Source organism: Ambystoma mexicanum, chromosome 1p (assembly GCF_040938575.1).
Source record: "Ambystoma mexicanum isolate Mex_15411 chromosome 1p, UKY_AmexF1_1, whole genome shotgun sequence".
In the NCBI taxonomy this organism is placed as follows: Eukaryota; Metazoa; Chordata; class Amphibia; order Caudata; family Ambystomatidae; genus Ambystoma; species Ambystoma mexicanum.
In genome coordinates, this window is record NC_090921.1 from 943,458,981 (window position 1) to 943,473,346 (window position 14,366).

Here is a 14,366-nt window from a genome sequence, read left to right on the forward strand (position 1 = left end):
TCTTAGCAGCAGTGGTTGGTTGCCTCCAAGATTGCAGTCATACTCTTCCCTTCACCAATTGTTTATCACTCTGCCTCGAAAAAGTGTTATAGCGATGATTGCTTTTTCTCCACTCTGTGTGCTCGAGGCCAACTAATGGTGGAACACACAACTAAGGACATGAACGCATTAAGGATCATGGGTCCCTGTTCACACACCCAGTTGAAGACCCTTTTTCGAGTTCAAATAAACAGAGAAGCAATACTCTTACCACTAGACGTCGACCTACGCAAAGTATGTGCATCAAATCAGATTCACAAGCCTCAAATATTCAATATAGATCACTGAAAAATCTTTAGTTAAGGTGATAAGATTTAACACAACAAAAACACTGAAAACCTTGAAATTCAGCAGGTGCGGAAGTGATGACTAACGTAACTCGATGTTCCACGTGATGCCATTTTGGATTTCATCGTGAATCCCTTCTGTGATATCATGTAAGTGCTTTTAGGTTTTGCAATGCGGGGGAAGCAGAGTTAAGATTGTCATCACTTCCCATGCTAAATTTCAAGTGTTAAATCCGATCACCTTAACACTCTTAACTAAAGTTTTTTCAATGCATTTTAAGTTTTCTTTTTTATTCTAGTTTTTTCGGGGTCACTAGCCATGCCTTTGGGCTGTGGCCACTCTCCCTGTTGCACCAATGATTTGCCGAGGACCATAACCTCTCCCTAGTAACCAACTAGATCCCACTAGCAATAGTCTAAGTCCTGTAGCAGCAGCCACAGGATCCACTGCCCCTCAGCCTTTGTCAGTGACCACCTAGTCATGGCCTTAGACCATGGTCACGATCTGTGTTGCCCAAAATATTTCAAAACAGAGTGACATAGCTGAAAGCCTCAGGGTCCACTGGCCATAGCCTTCGGTCACTGTAGCTATGAAACCAATTATTAAAAAAAGACCCATACCCCACCTGCCTAGTAGTTACAATCTCCCCCTCTCTGCAGGTTTTAAAAAATTACTAACAGGCCCCAGTAGTCTCTAAACTATTAATTACCCCCCCCCCTGTCTTCCAGAAATAATTTCTCGTGCTAAAAATTCCTGATTATTCCCGATTTGCCTACTCACACAGTAACCGGAAAATGCACAAATTTTCTGCAAATCGGCCAAGTGGTTTTTTGCACTACAGGTGTTCGATCAAAGCACTTTCTCTATGGAAAAATGAATGGTGCTTGGCCAAAAATCATGCTGCCCTATAAAATACATATCTTTTTATTGATAAATACGTGGATCTCCTTAGTCATTGTAAGGACATGGTAACTTTCTAATTTTTTGTTTCACCTGCAAGAAAATCGACGTATATGCAAACATTTTAAAACCTCTATTTAGCGGCAAAGGCCCCATTATTCTGCTCAACAAGAAGCAACTCTGCATATCCGGTATTACTGCCAAGTTTTGGTACTCCTTCAGAAGGCCCATTTTCTTAGGACTGAAATGGAGGATGCTTGGCATGGGGATGGTCACCCCAGAATATGGCAATGGACAGTAACACAACACTAGCCTTTTAACAAACATCTCAAGAAATGCCAGAAACAAACTAATGCCATGTGCCCTTTTATATTCTCGAAGCAAGCAACACTGCTTCTCTAAGAAATTGGGACTCCCAAGCGGTTCCAGAAAAACAAAGCTCATTGCGAATTCTTGCACGGTCATCAAACATTTGCGGAAATCGCTCACGTGGCATACAGAGCAAATATGTTAGACTGCTCCAACAATGCCAGCAGCTCTTGCTTCGTAAGCAAAGAAAGTAAAGGAGAGCCCCGACCACTTAACCCTGTTCTTACTAGCATGTTCAAATACCGGCCACAGTAAAGCAGCATACCGCATCTCGCGTGGCTCACTGATCACAGCAAAACCATAGGTTCCACAGCCCTATGGTGAGGGTGTGTCTACCATAAGGCAAGACAGGGTTCCAACAAAAGTCAAAACTATCGGTAGCAAGGTATAGCAGTCAAGACTTCTCAAGGGAGGGTGGGGGGGGCGGGCTAGTGGACAGGTATAATTAATTCCAATAGAGAAGACAAAAGTGAACAATATACTCTTTATTAAAGGTTTAAATCTCACACAAAGTTCAAACACACAAACACACACTTTAAAGCGCCTAGACAGCTGGCAAACTCAGCACATTAGAATGATTCCTAGATATCAGTGAAATATATTACACAGCCGGGTTCAAGATTTACAATGCCAATGCATGAAAAGTATCCCTCACAACCTCTATTGTAAAGTAAACACACCTTACTCACAGGCCAACATTATAATTCAGTATAGCATACTTCATGCCAAGAAGACCAACCAAAAGTCATGATGTGCAGACTTATACCAGACCTAAATTCTCTGACTGAACGCCTAGAAATAGCTGGGGGAAATAAATGGGGACAGGAGGGCAGACCATTAATTTCCTTTAGTAAATCCTCTAATAATTCACAAGTACTAAACACAGTCTTTGATGAGAAATTCCAGGAATCGAAGGGGGGACCCATGAAAAATTTCAAACGTCAGGCAAGTACAACTTTTAGTCACTTTAGAGGACTTCAAAGGTTTGTAGGAAAAGTCCCTGTAGGAATCAAAGTCCATAGGCAAACCGTGATTACAGATTAAATCCAATTAAGTCCCAGTTATACCCATCAGGTGTGGGCAAAGAAGCAACCAATCCCAAAAAACACCAGAGGAGACACCCCTCCCTGTTGAAGTGTTTGAGTTCCAAGTTTGATTCCCAATCAGCCAGGTAAGGATGGATGCTAAATTGGTTTTGTCTGCCCAATGGAAGTCAATGGCAATAGGCGGTGAGGGGTGCAGGGCTTCTGTAACAGAGCTGGGAAAAGGATCCAGTAATCATGGACTGTAACTCTGGACCAATGATGAACCAGACGGACAAAAAGAAGAATCTATGTTACCAAGAGTTGACCCAACATCGAGAAGCAGTGACTAGCTCTCATAGTGGGGGGAAATGGAAGAATTTAGTGGTGAAGACAACAGAAAAGTGCTACAGTCGCTGATAGGACAAGTTGCCCTCAATTACGTCTAATAGAATTTTGTTTTACTCTATGGACATCTATGGACAAGTTCCATAAAATGGTATGGTGTGATGGTGGTAATGGTCTATGTTGTAAAGAAGGGACAGGGTCCTTATTCCCCCACCCCACCTCCACATTTTAGGACTGTGCAATAATTATTGAGATTAGGTACTGAATTTAGGGTAACTCTTGAAAGTGGTTGGTTCGACTGTATGCCTCAATCCAAAGGATTTGAACAGACCGACATCTCCATACACACAAAACTGCCACTGTACAGAGAGGGTTTATGTGGCTAAAAGGGATATTACTATGACGTGTAGGCAAAAAGCTGTCCCCTGTTCTGGATTGAGCTTGGTTGCAGAATGAGGTCCTATTATGGGAAAGAGGCTGCTGACGCGATGTCATGTTTATTAAGAATACATTTAATCCATCACATCGATCAAGGTGCTTTGTGCATGACTTAATCCCCATGATGTTTCAAAGAATAATGTGTTTCCCCCCTAGCAAAATGTCTAAAACGAACCGTGCTTATTTAAGCAGCCATGTGACTTACATTACACAAATTGAGAAAGTGTATTGTAATATTCTGTGAGAAGATAAGTCAACGTGCTGTAGATGTTATGCAGATGGGGAAACTTGCTAAGGCCTACATTATTCAATAGTCATTAACAGTGAAAATAACAACATGAACACTGTTTCTGCATGTCACTTTAAAATGGTCAATGCAGCCGCAATCGTGTACATCTGGCCTGTGCTTATTCAGAGCTGAGTATTCAGAGCCAAGAAGGTACGGAGGTCAGATATTTATCAGAAACGCTCACCATTAAACACTAATCTACTGGCGGAGATGAACAGGCACAGATTTGATAATTCAGAACATAAGATCTTGGTTTTACAAATACAGAAAAATAAATACATTCAAATAAAAAAACTGTTTTCATGGAGAGTAAACGCCATCAGGATAACCAAGTGAAGGGTTTCAGAAACATGGTCTTCCACAGTAGGTTACTTTGAAAGCACAGATATCACCATAAACCTTAACTCTTACCCTACGCAGGGTAATAAGGCACCATCAATTAGGTGCCTTCATGATGAAAAACACATCATAAATGGGGATAATACATAGGCCTCAATAATGGCACAGGATCATACAAGAAATAAAAGAAATACCCATTTCAGTCCAATATGATTATACTTCCAGAGGGGAGGTTTAAAATACATCATTCTACATGATGCTACAACGGGTGGGTGTTAGTTCGCCATTTAAGGGCAAACACATAGGAAGTAAGGGGCTTCATTGGAAAAACTGGTGAAAGGGAGCTTGTCAGACAGCAAAAGTCGCGTTTGAGGTTCCACCTGAAAAGGCTGATGGAAATACTCCAAGAAGATTATTCCAAAAAGAGCCAAATGCAGAAGCCTTTCCCAAGACAGAACAAGACTGCCTGAGAGGGACTTTGGAAGCAGGGGGCAGACTGGGAGCAAAGCTCACGTGCTAACAGAAAAAATGCATGGAACTGTTCAAGTCAGTATCTGTCTTGGGCCTTTAAAAGGAAACCAAAAGGGAATAAAACGGACCCTGTGTATTTATCTATATGACTGAAGAAATAGTAAAACACAAAATAGCAATAGTAAGCGTTTTCTGGGAATCTTTTATAAGCTATGCAACTAAAGAGGAACTGGGCTGGCAAGTGAAACCTTGTGAAAGTATATTTAAACCGAATAAACCAAATGCCATAGAATTTGCAATTCCTCAGTGCATATTATTCTCGGACACTATCCAAAAATGAATCCATTCACTCGTTTTCACAGTTGCAATTTATGTCTGGGTTTGTGAACATAGTGTACAGCATGGCTAACAGATTTACAGGAATGAATAGACTTGACATGTGAATACTATAGTTTGCATTAAAAAAAATCCTGACTAGAGGTTTATAACTCTTAAGGTGGAATAAGTAGAAGCAGTGCTCCAGGTAAAATTTGAAAGTGGGAGTATTTCACTACCTATCTTTTAAAGTTGGAAGTTACATTTTTTTTTTTTTTTTTTTTTTTAGGTAGTAAAAATGAAAGTCCACTTCCAATGACAGTATTGTATAAGCGATTAAAAATATAAATGTTTAAACTGAAAAACAAATGTTTTATAATAATTCTTTGCACGTAGTTATGCATGCACATTAAAATACAGGTTTACTTCCTCCTATCAGGCAGGTAAATTGTAGTTTCTTCCTGTGGTACTACGTGCACTACTGGTCCAAAAATATCCATGGAGCTGTGAGGGTGAAAGATTCCACAGGTCTTTTTTTCTATTTTTACTCCCTACTTCTATTTTTGGGAGCATTTGTCAATTTGCAGGGAGTACAAGTGGCTGATAAACCCCTTATCCTTAGGGCTGGGTAGAAGGTTATTTTCTACCTTTCTTTCACCAAGATAATATCTATTTAAACAAGCAATATTTTCCCAACTAACAATGCACAGAAAACAAAGGAAACTACCTAAGTGGACGCCAACTGTTGAAAATTGAACGGCAATTCATTTTCTATCTCAAATGTATACACTCATGCCAGTGTGTCTCTTTAAATAAATCTAGATATTGTGCTCTCCGATATAAAAGCTTCTATCCTAAACCCAACACTACAGAAGTAGCCACACATAGCATAATTGGTATTCTTGCATCTATGTCCAAACTAGAAACCAGTAATGACAAACATTAACGATGAAATCAGCACTGGAATAAAGTCACATATGTGACCACAGTATTTTCTCTGATGCCAACACTTGAAGGTGTCCGAGAAAATGAAGTGAACTATATATTGTGGAGTATATGCTTGTGCTTTCTTTGAAGCTGGCAATCAGTGATAATCTGAAGGTTTATATTAGAAAGGACTGCATATTTTTGTTTAGAATAGGCTTTTGGATTTGCTTTCATACAAATGGATGTTTGTGTGCCATCTGAATGTAAATATTACTGAGATTATAGCAGGTAGGTTGCATTTCTTTTCTGTAGACAAGTGGCTTGTAGTTCTGTGAAATATTGTGGGCAACTTCCCCACCATTCAAAGTTAAGGGGGCCATCCATAATTATTTTGTTTCTAAATAAGAAAAAAATAAAATAAAATTTAGATTGACAGCCTGTTTCTCGTCCCAGATTTTGGAGTGGAATTGTGGTAGAATGTGGGGTCTGTGGGTAGGGTTTGGGTGTTGGATCAAAGGATATTTCTCTGTAATACAAACAGAAATTGAAAAATGTTCCATAGATTGAAGTAATTACAGCAAGGTCAAAAAGGTATGGAGAAAGTCAAATACTGTATAATGAAAACAAAACCTTTCAGTATCAGTGGTGGATCTCCAAGGGTGTGTCAGGAATGTTGTAGGTATGACTTCCCTTGCTAAATATTATATAAATAAAAAACAAAAATACAACCATTTTGCTTTTGATTAAAGAAAACAAGCACCAGTGCTCTGTAGTAGCGTTTCCATTTGTTTAGTGGGCTTGGGAACCCTGTCCAACCCACACTAGACCCACAACAACTTTTTGGAGCAAAAGCCATTTACTAAAGAAAATCTTTAGCGATGGTGGGACCACATCAGGTGTTGCCTTCTGAATACTATGCAGAGTTTGTGGTGAGATTCTGGAACCCCCACCTTTTCTTTTTTTTCCAATTTTCTTTTTTTTTTTTTTTTAAAGGGAAAATTTCAAATATTCACAGACCATTTAATTTCGCCCTGGTCTACATTGTAGTACAGAGAAGGGCCGGGCCGGGCAATCCTCCAACTATGAGTTAAGGGAATTCCAAAATGAAACGTTAAACACTGTTCAATAAACAGAACTTTAAAAAAGAAAGGTGAAGTAAAAAACATTTTTGTAATATGTGGGTGGGTTAACATGATGCAAATTAAGGAATAGCCTCATATCAAACCAATTATTAAATTAGTCGATGAAATATAACTGTGGGACAGACAATGGACCTTGGTAAGAATGACATGCCAATGGCAGTTTGTATTTCCAATCACTACCTAAGCTGCATATGTTCAAAACAGCCCCTCTTGAAGGAGGCATACCACCTATCCAACCACTTATGCTCCTATAAGGATACTTGCTTTACTTGGTTAGCCAGCAAAGTTGGGCTTTTAGTGGCAAGGCAACTCTCGTAGCTCAACATCTGCGGTTTACATACTGCTAGAAAGTGGCCAAAGGCGACATGCTGCTGCAGGAAATCTTATAAATGAATATAAATAACCCACATTGAGGCTAAAGAATACTTTTATGATAGCAAAATCACTTCTATTGCCAAACCATCAACACATCAGTTCACTTGGTTACTTTCAAAACTATGTAAGGTATACAAAACATTTATTCCAATTAAAAATGTATTGCCAAAGGATACACTGTAAGCAGAATCTACGAATGTGTGACTGGATGAAGTCAAAGTGCTCTTCCCTGTAGTCATGCTCTTTTTCCAAGATGCTCACTGCATCACACTGCAAAAACAAATGACAAAATATCAGAATACATGCAAAAATTTGAATGTTAAGTTGATGTGTCTTAAGTAAAATTAGCCATTCATGTTGAAAATTCTCATTATAAAACCATGTACAGTAGACTAGAGAGCAAAACTCATTGCAATGATGGAGCTTCAATTACCTATTCTTGGAGAAGGTAAAAAAAAAAAAAAATCACGGGGCTCCAAGAGAGTAGCTTACCTGTAAATTCCAGCTCCTCCAGTCTTGCTGACAGCATAATATGGGCGGCTGAGGCCTTGAGAAATGGTTGATAGTCATTTGGTCGAAAAAAAAATGTCGAAAAAAAAAGTCGAATTTTTTTTTCTTTTTTCAATGTTTTTTTTCGAAATGGGGGGAACCCCCCAACCCCCCATTTTTTTATTTTACCCATTTTTTATACTTACCAAACCCAAAAAATACATACAAATAAAAAAATAGATTCGACTTTTTTTGGACATTTTTTCGGGACATTTTTGTCATTCGACTTTTTATTTTCGACATTATGACTGCACACCTTGAGAAATAGCAGTATGGAGACTAAAATATGTTGTAATGTTGCAGTCACCAAATGCCACTATTTGGACTGGCGATTTCTCCATGGAAGTTGACAATGAGCAGCGAAGTTGCTCCCCACAGTGATGAATCATATGGAGTCCTCACGAAAACCCTACCTATCGTCTCCTCTCAGGCAGCCAGGGTAAGCCAGAAGCTTCCAGATCCTGACCCCGGGGCAGTGTTAGCCGAGAGGAACATCAGGGAGGAGAAGGGCCCCAGGGAAACCGGAGGACTTCATGGGATGAGATGCTGTACTTTACCTCCTGGAAGGGAATATCATTAATGCCAATACATGTAATGGCATGTTGTCAAAGACAACGGGTTCTCCCTAAAGTTAGTTACAACAATGTAAATGAAGACAAGTATAGTGGGTCATGTATTAAGGATGAATAAAGCTCTTACAAAAATGATAACATTCTTAGAAATAGTTTGAGAGGCATAAAAGGTCCCCTCGGGTGCAGGCCACCAGACCAAGCTGGAGGAAAGAGGCAGTCGAAGCAGGAGGGCAGTGGAGTAGTGTTTGTAGGAGTTTTGAAGCCTCCAAGAATCAGAAGAGAAAGAAACTGCAGAGAAGCCAGAACGCCGGGACCATAGTGGTGAGAAAAGTTGATGCTGGTCCCGAGAGTATGGGTTCGAGATTTTAGCTGCAGAGGCCATGCAGTGGAAAGCGCACTAGTATTGACTCTCCCCACTGTGAAGCTGTCAGCGGTGGCAGGCGAGCACCGGATCGCTGGGGAAGCCGCGAGGGCTCTGGAAGTAGCCAGCGCGGTAAGCCGTGCAGCAGAGCCTGCCGGACTGCATAGGAGAACTGAAGCAGAATAGCTGGAAGCAGCGAGGCAAACAGACAAACTCAGTGAGTACACTATACCATTGTGACCCTGCAGCGCTCCGTGACTACCCGTTGCTTGACTCCAGTTTTCATTACCAAACTGTTGTAAAACAAGTTGATGATTGTGACGCATGCCAAGCTGATAGAAACCAACGTAGTTGGAATAGAATGCCATGATTCCACCTGAATCAGGCGACTGTTGCATAGTGGGTTATCTTAAAAGCCAACCACACAAAGGGGCGATATCATCAGAAGTGAACTTGAACCATTATTGCCAAATCCAAAAGGGGCTCACATACAGACAATTGATAAACAATCGGGTTGCCTAAACTAAAAGGGAATAACGGAACCTAATAGTGTCACGAATATTGCCCAGGTGTAGAGAATGTTTGAAACCAACATTGCCTATTAGCACTTGGTTAATAATACAAAGGCAGAACAAGATTTGTATCATAAGGCCAGCCCTCTAGCCAAAGGTTCTGGAGAAAGGAAACATTGCTCGTCTTGCGTCGGGTAAACACTTCGGTGTAGTAAATGGCACCAGTGTGATTGACATTCTCAAATCTAATTATGTGAAGCAGAAGACATTGTTAAAACCTTTTAAGTTGACCCTTACTAAAGAAGTACTTAGAACCGGTTATTTGGCCTGGTAAGGCAGTAAAGCAGGTCATCGAACTTTGTACCATTTGGTTTTCTGTTTGGGCAGAGGAGTACACCCAAACAGACAGATGCAGTAGTTTATCTTAGCTGACAGGAGACTATACCAGGCCAAGAGCTTTGTGACCATTGGTTTTGTTCTGGCAACAGTACACCGGAGCAGGTGGTTTTAGTAGCAGTAAGCCTGGCATCGGAGTAAAGCAGGCGGACGTTCATAAAGTTCACACAAAAGGAGTAGGCAACACACATCTGTTATAAGTTATTAGCAGCCAAAAAAGGGACCCAAAAGGGGTCCAGTTGGTAAAACCAAACCCAAGAGTTACTGTGGTATGGACTCTGATTATTATTAGTAGAGTGGGTAAAAAGGCTGTGACAGAAGATAGGATAGAGCGAAAGAGATACTATCCCTGCCTACAGTGCACTCTCAACTAGGTTGCAGTGTTACAACGCCTGTCTAATAGTGACATAATAAGAATGAAATTACCAACTTCTATGATGTGTAATACATTCAGCCTTGTGAGTCCAATACCACTCTCCTCCAGATTAATTAAAATCGGAAGAGACTACAAGTAAAAGAAGCACTCCAGGAAAGGTAGAGGATAATTTCTTCCTCTTTAGAGACTCATGTGGCATCTAATGGGATAGACAATTCTTTAATAACCCATTGATTGTCACACTGACCCTGGGTTGCTAGGGTTAAAATGACACAAACAAAGGGAAGAGGATAGATTCCTATTCAGAAAACACAAAGACAATACAGTCACCACTTCCCATACAGAACTTATTTTTACTAACGGGAAGGACAACGTTATAAAACGGTTTGCTCAAGCTAAAGAATAGGCAAATTGGTGCCTTTTTAGATGTAACAAACACCGTCGACTGGTTTCAGTAGCCCAACTTTGATAAAGCCACATTCATCAGGACAGTCTAAGCTTCCTCAAACGCTGGTATATTTCGTGACTCGAAAGCCAGTTTATGAGAAAATAAAAAACGGTAGATGGAGTAGTACGTTACCACCTTGCCGTTGGTGTCATAGGACTGGAACAGTCTGGGAAAGAACACCTGTGGGATCAAAACAAAGTAAACCACAGTCACTAGACGGCTGCTAAGTTCCATGTATTGGATTATGGATTGACACTACAGTACGTGTCATCCATGCAAAAACAATCAGAGGCTGTCCCAAAACACCACTTCATCTTTCAGTTTTAATATATAGTTCTCATCTCCTTGCTAAATAGAATAACACCTGTATCCAATATCTACAGTGCTGTATGTTGGAAAATAGATGTTGATTAAAAATGTTCTTACATCAATACAGGTTACTCATTTGTGGTTATCATAGAGAACACTGACCCTAAATTTCCTTCCCTTCAGATTTAAAACAGAGTATGCCTCAAATTAAGGCACAGCTTGGCTGACCAGTCCACGTGCTGTACATCTGTGAATGAATACAGTTATAATCAGATATAAGGCACTGAGTTCTCAATTGTGCCAGTTTGTATAATCCACTGACCTTGGTGCCACCGCCGAGCTAGTGATTCTGTTTGAATTGGGCAGATTTTGGCAAGAGGCAGCGAAATGGGAGACATAGCGTGGCATAGTCCTATAGGAGGCAAGTACTCGATTTTGAAAGGGGACGTTTTCCCGTGTAAACGCAGGTAAGAAGATGTTAAATATTACTATAACAATGGTTCCCCAGCACGCACTTGTTAGCACCTTCCACGGGCATCTCATGGATTAAACAAAAAAACGCCCGACACGTTTTTATTATAGCTCCAACAGAATAATCCTGGGGGTGCTGATGCGGGAGGAGGGAGTAGACCCGAGACCCTGCAGTGAAGCAGAGGTGTAACTTGCAAGCTGCTGGCCAGCCATAAAAACTAACTTCTCACCTCAATTCTATACATACATACACACAGCACAGCATTTCCTATTTGTTATACATTAATTATCCCTAGGCAATGGCGAGTGCAAATTGAGCCCTGAAGAAAGATTTACTCCAGAGGCAAATTCTGTGATGGAGTAATCATACAAGGCTAGTGAGGGCATTATGGATTTGCTCATTCTTTAAACGGTTACAAATCCGTAAACGGGGATTCCAAAATGGCTGCTGCGACATGAACACCGTGAGAAGGGCTCCCGGCTGGCGCCATGTAAACACCAAAGATATTACATTGTGGACCCCCACAGGGAGTCGGTTGATCAACGCTGTGGCCGAGTGGACGCTGCAGGATCTTGAGACTTATTATGGAGAAGGATTCCTCTTGCTGCAGAGCGACAAGCAATGCGATTCTGCAGTGGAACGGCAATCACCATTTTTGTAGCTAGAGACCCAAGAAGGCCCCGGAAGATTTGAGTGGTCCCCCCTCCCACCAGCTGCAGCGGAGAGTGTAAATTGTTGCTGCGCAGCGGTTACTCAACGTGTTGCACCCTATCTTCTTTGGAAAGTGAACATTTTGGAATTCCAGGGTTGGTCTGCATGCGGAGACACTGGAGGCAGAGTGCACAAAAGGAAGAGGCGACCCAGGGCGTGAAGGAGATGGGCAACACCAAGATTTGGAGCAGAGAGGAGCACGCCACAACATGGATGCAATTTAAGGTGGGTACAGAGGGTGTCAAAACTATAATGCAGCCCGTGGATGGTGGCACTGCCTCAAAATACAAGTGGCATATTATAAGGAGGCTGAATTTAAAGGCAAAGGTGGAAGGGGGACCATGGGAAGATTCGCCCCAGTCAGCAAGAAAAGAAAAGGTGATCATCAGATAAGCTTGGCTGTGGTGCAGTTAGAGGGGTATTGGTGGGCCCTAATTGAGAGAGCAAGGGATGGCAGCCTCAGCCTTGCAGAAGCTACCAGAACTAGCAGATCACAGGTGTAAATAATAAGGCACATCAAGGGGATTTAGCGAACAATTGGACAAGGATACCCCCCTTCCTTTTATACAGATGTCTAGGAACAAGGCTAAAGAACCCAAAGAGGGGGCCCCACTCCAAACTGAACAAAAAAACAATAAGATGCAGCGCTTCAGAAGCTCTGGTGGAAAGAAGGGGACACAGCGTTTGGTGAAGAAATGACATCTCAGGAGCAGGAGGGCTCGGAAGAGTGCCCAATTTAGGCAGGTGATAACTAAAGAAGTGTTCCAACAGTGCTTCAAAGAGTTTGGTGATCAGATGACAGACTCTGCGGTCACAGTCAAGTCGGATTTGATCTGAGCTAGAGGTGAAAGGAGACATTATTGAACTGGGAGAGAGAGTGGATACCACGGAAAATGCCCTCCAAGAACTGGCAGAGGACAAGCGCAAGATAGATGCATTAACTGACCAACTAGCAATGGCTACACACAATTTAGAGATTCAGACCGAGGATCTGGAAAATCACTCAAGGAGGTCTAACAGAGTGAAAGGTCTCCCTGAAGGAGTTGAGGAACGGGATTTAAGAGATACTATGCAACAGGTCTTTGCCGATCTGCTAGAAATGGAGGCAGGGGGGAGGTACCCCTGGATCGTATTCACCGAGTTGGACCTAGAAGATTGGAATCAGGGGCCAGACCTTCAGATGTAGTAACAGCTCTTCAAAGATCTGGACAAAATGAGGCGATTATACAGGCAGCTAGAAAATCAAGTCCATCAAAGTGAATGGAGCCGAAATACAATTATATCAAGAACTAGCGCCATCCATGTTGGTGAAAGCAGAGAATGATGGGACCTGTGATCAAGGTTTTATTGCAAGTCAAGTATGATATAGATGGACATTCCCATTTGGATTGTTCTCATGGGAGGGACGCCAATACTGCATTACTTCCTGCGAAGAAGGTCTTAGGATCATGAAAATTGAGGAAGAAGGGGGTGCCAACAAGACTATGGGCCCCCACGAGTGACATTAAAGACTAAATAATGGGAATGGAGAAAAGTACGAGAGGTACCGAAGAAGAGGGCCCCGAGTGGTCCAGGCAAATCCATGGACAAACTCACTCTCCCAAGAGGGCAAAAAGGTACATTATGGCCAGTGCCTGGAGGAAGGGGGGGGGGGGGTAGGACCTAGACTAGCCTGGGCACTATCAGAGTAATAATCAACAGGGAGGTTGATCGGTGGAGAGGTGGTGCTGCGGCAGGTGGGAAGTGATCCTGGCACTTGGAATTCAGGGAGGGTATAGGCCCTAGTAGACCCACACAATTTATCCGAGTGTTTAGTGAGACTCAACCCCAATGGCTTGTTGCATGGGTGGAGGGGAAATGGGTTGAGTCCGACTAGAGTGTTTGGGGGTGGGGGGCGGGTGAGATGGGAAAGGGGCGGAGGGGTCAAGGAGGGACAGCTGCCATTGAAAATATCAACATACCAAAGGGGCCATGTGGTGTAAAAAAGGGTTTCAACTATTGTCACTAAATATTAGGGGTTTGAATTCCCCCATTAAAAGATGTAAGGAAGAAGCCTTTTTAAGGCAAAGAAAACTGGACATTGTGACCCTGTAAGAGACCCACATACATAAGAGTGATATAGCCACAAACTAGGGATCAAGGGGTATCCCCATATACTGCACTCTAACAATAGGGGTAAGACTGGAGGGGTCCTTATAACTTTTAAGGGATTAGTTGGACTAAATATAAGCACGAAGGAGGTGGACAAAGAAGGCAGGTATATTTTTGCACGTATCCAGTGGGGGAAGATTATGATGCACGATAGCCACTCTATACGCAACGAATACGGGCAGGATAGATTCTTGCAGGGGGTGTTGGCTAAACTTGAAAAATGTCCAGGGGGACATATCATAACAGG

The 14,366-nt window shown here is 41.9% G+C and overlaps 1 protein-coding gene across 2 annotated transcripts in view; it reads right to left on the minus strand.

Annotated features, from left to right (window-relative positions):
• Nucleotides 1–14,366, minus strand: part of DYNC1LI2 (dynein cytoplasmic 1 light intermediate chain 2) — an 843,150-nt gene that overhangs the window by 407,218 nt on the left and 421,566 nt on the right. For both annotated transcript variants that reach the window (XM_069653153.1, XM_069653162.1), the window contains one exon: nucleotides 7,439–7,532. In XM_069653153.1, the coding sequence (XP_069509254.1) occupies nucleotides 7,439–7,532 (94 nt within the window). The remainder of the gene's footprint in view (nucleotides 1–7,438; nucleotides 7,533–14,366) is intronic.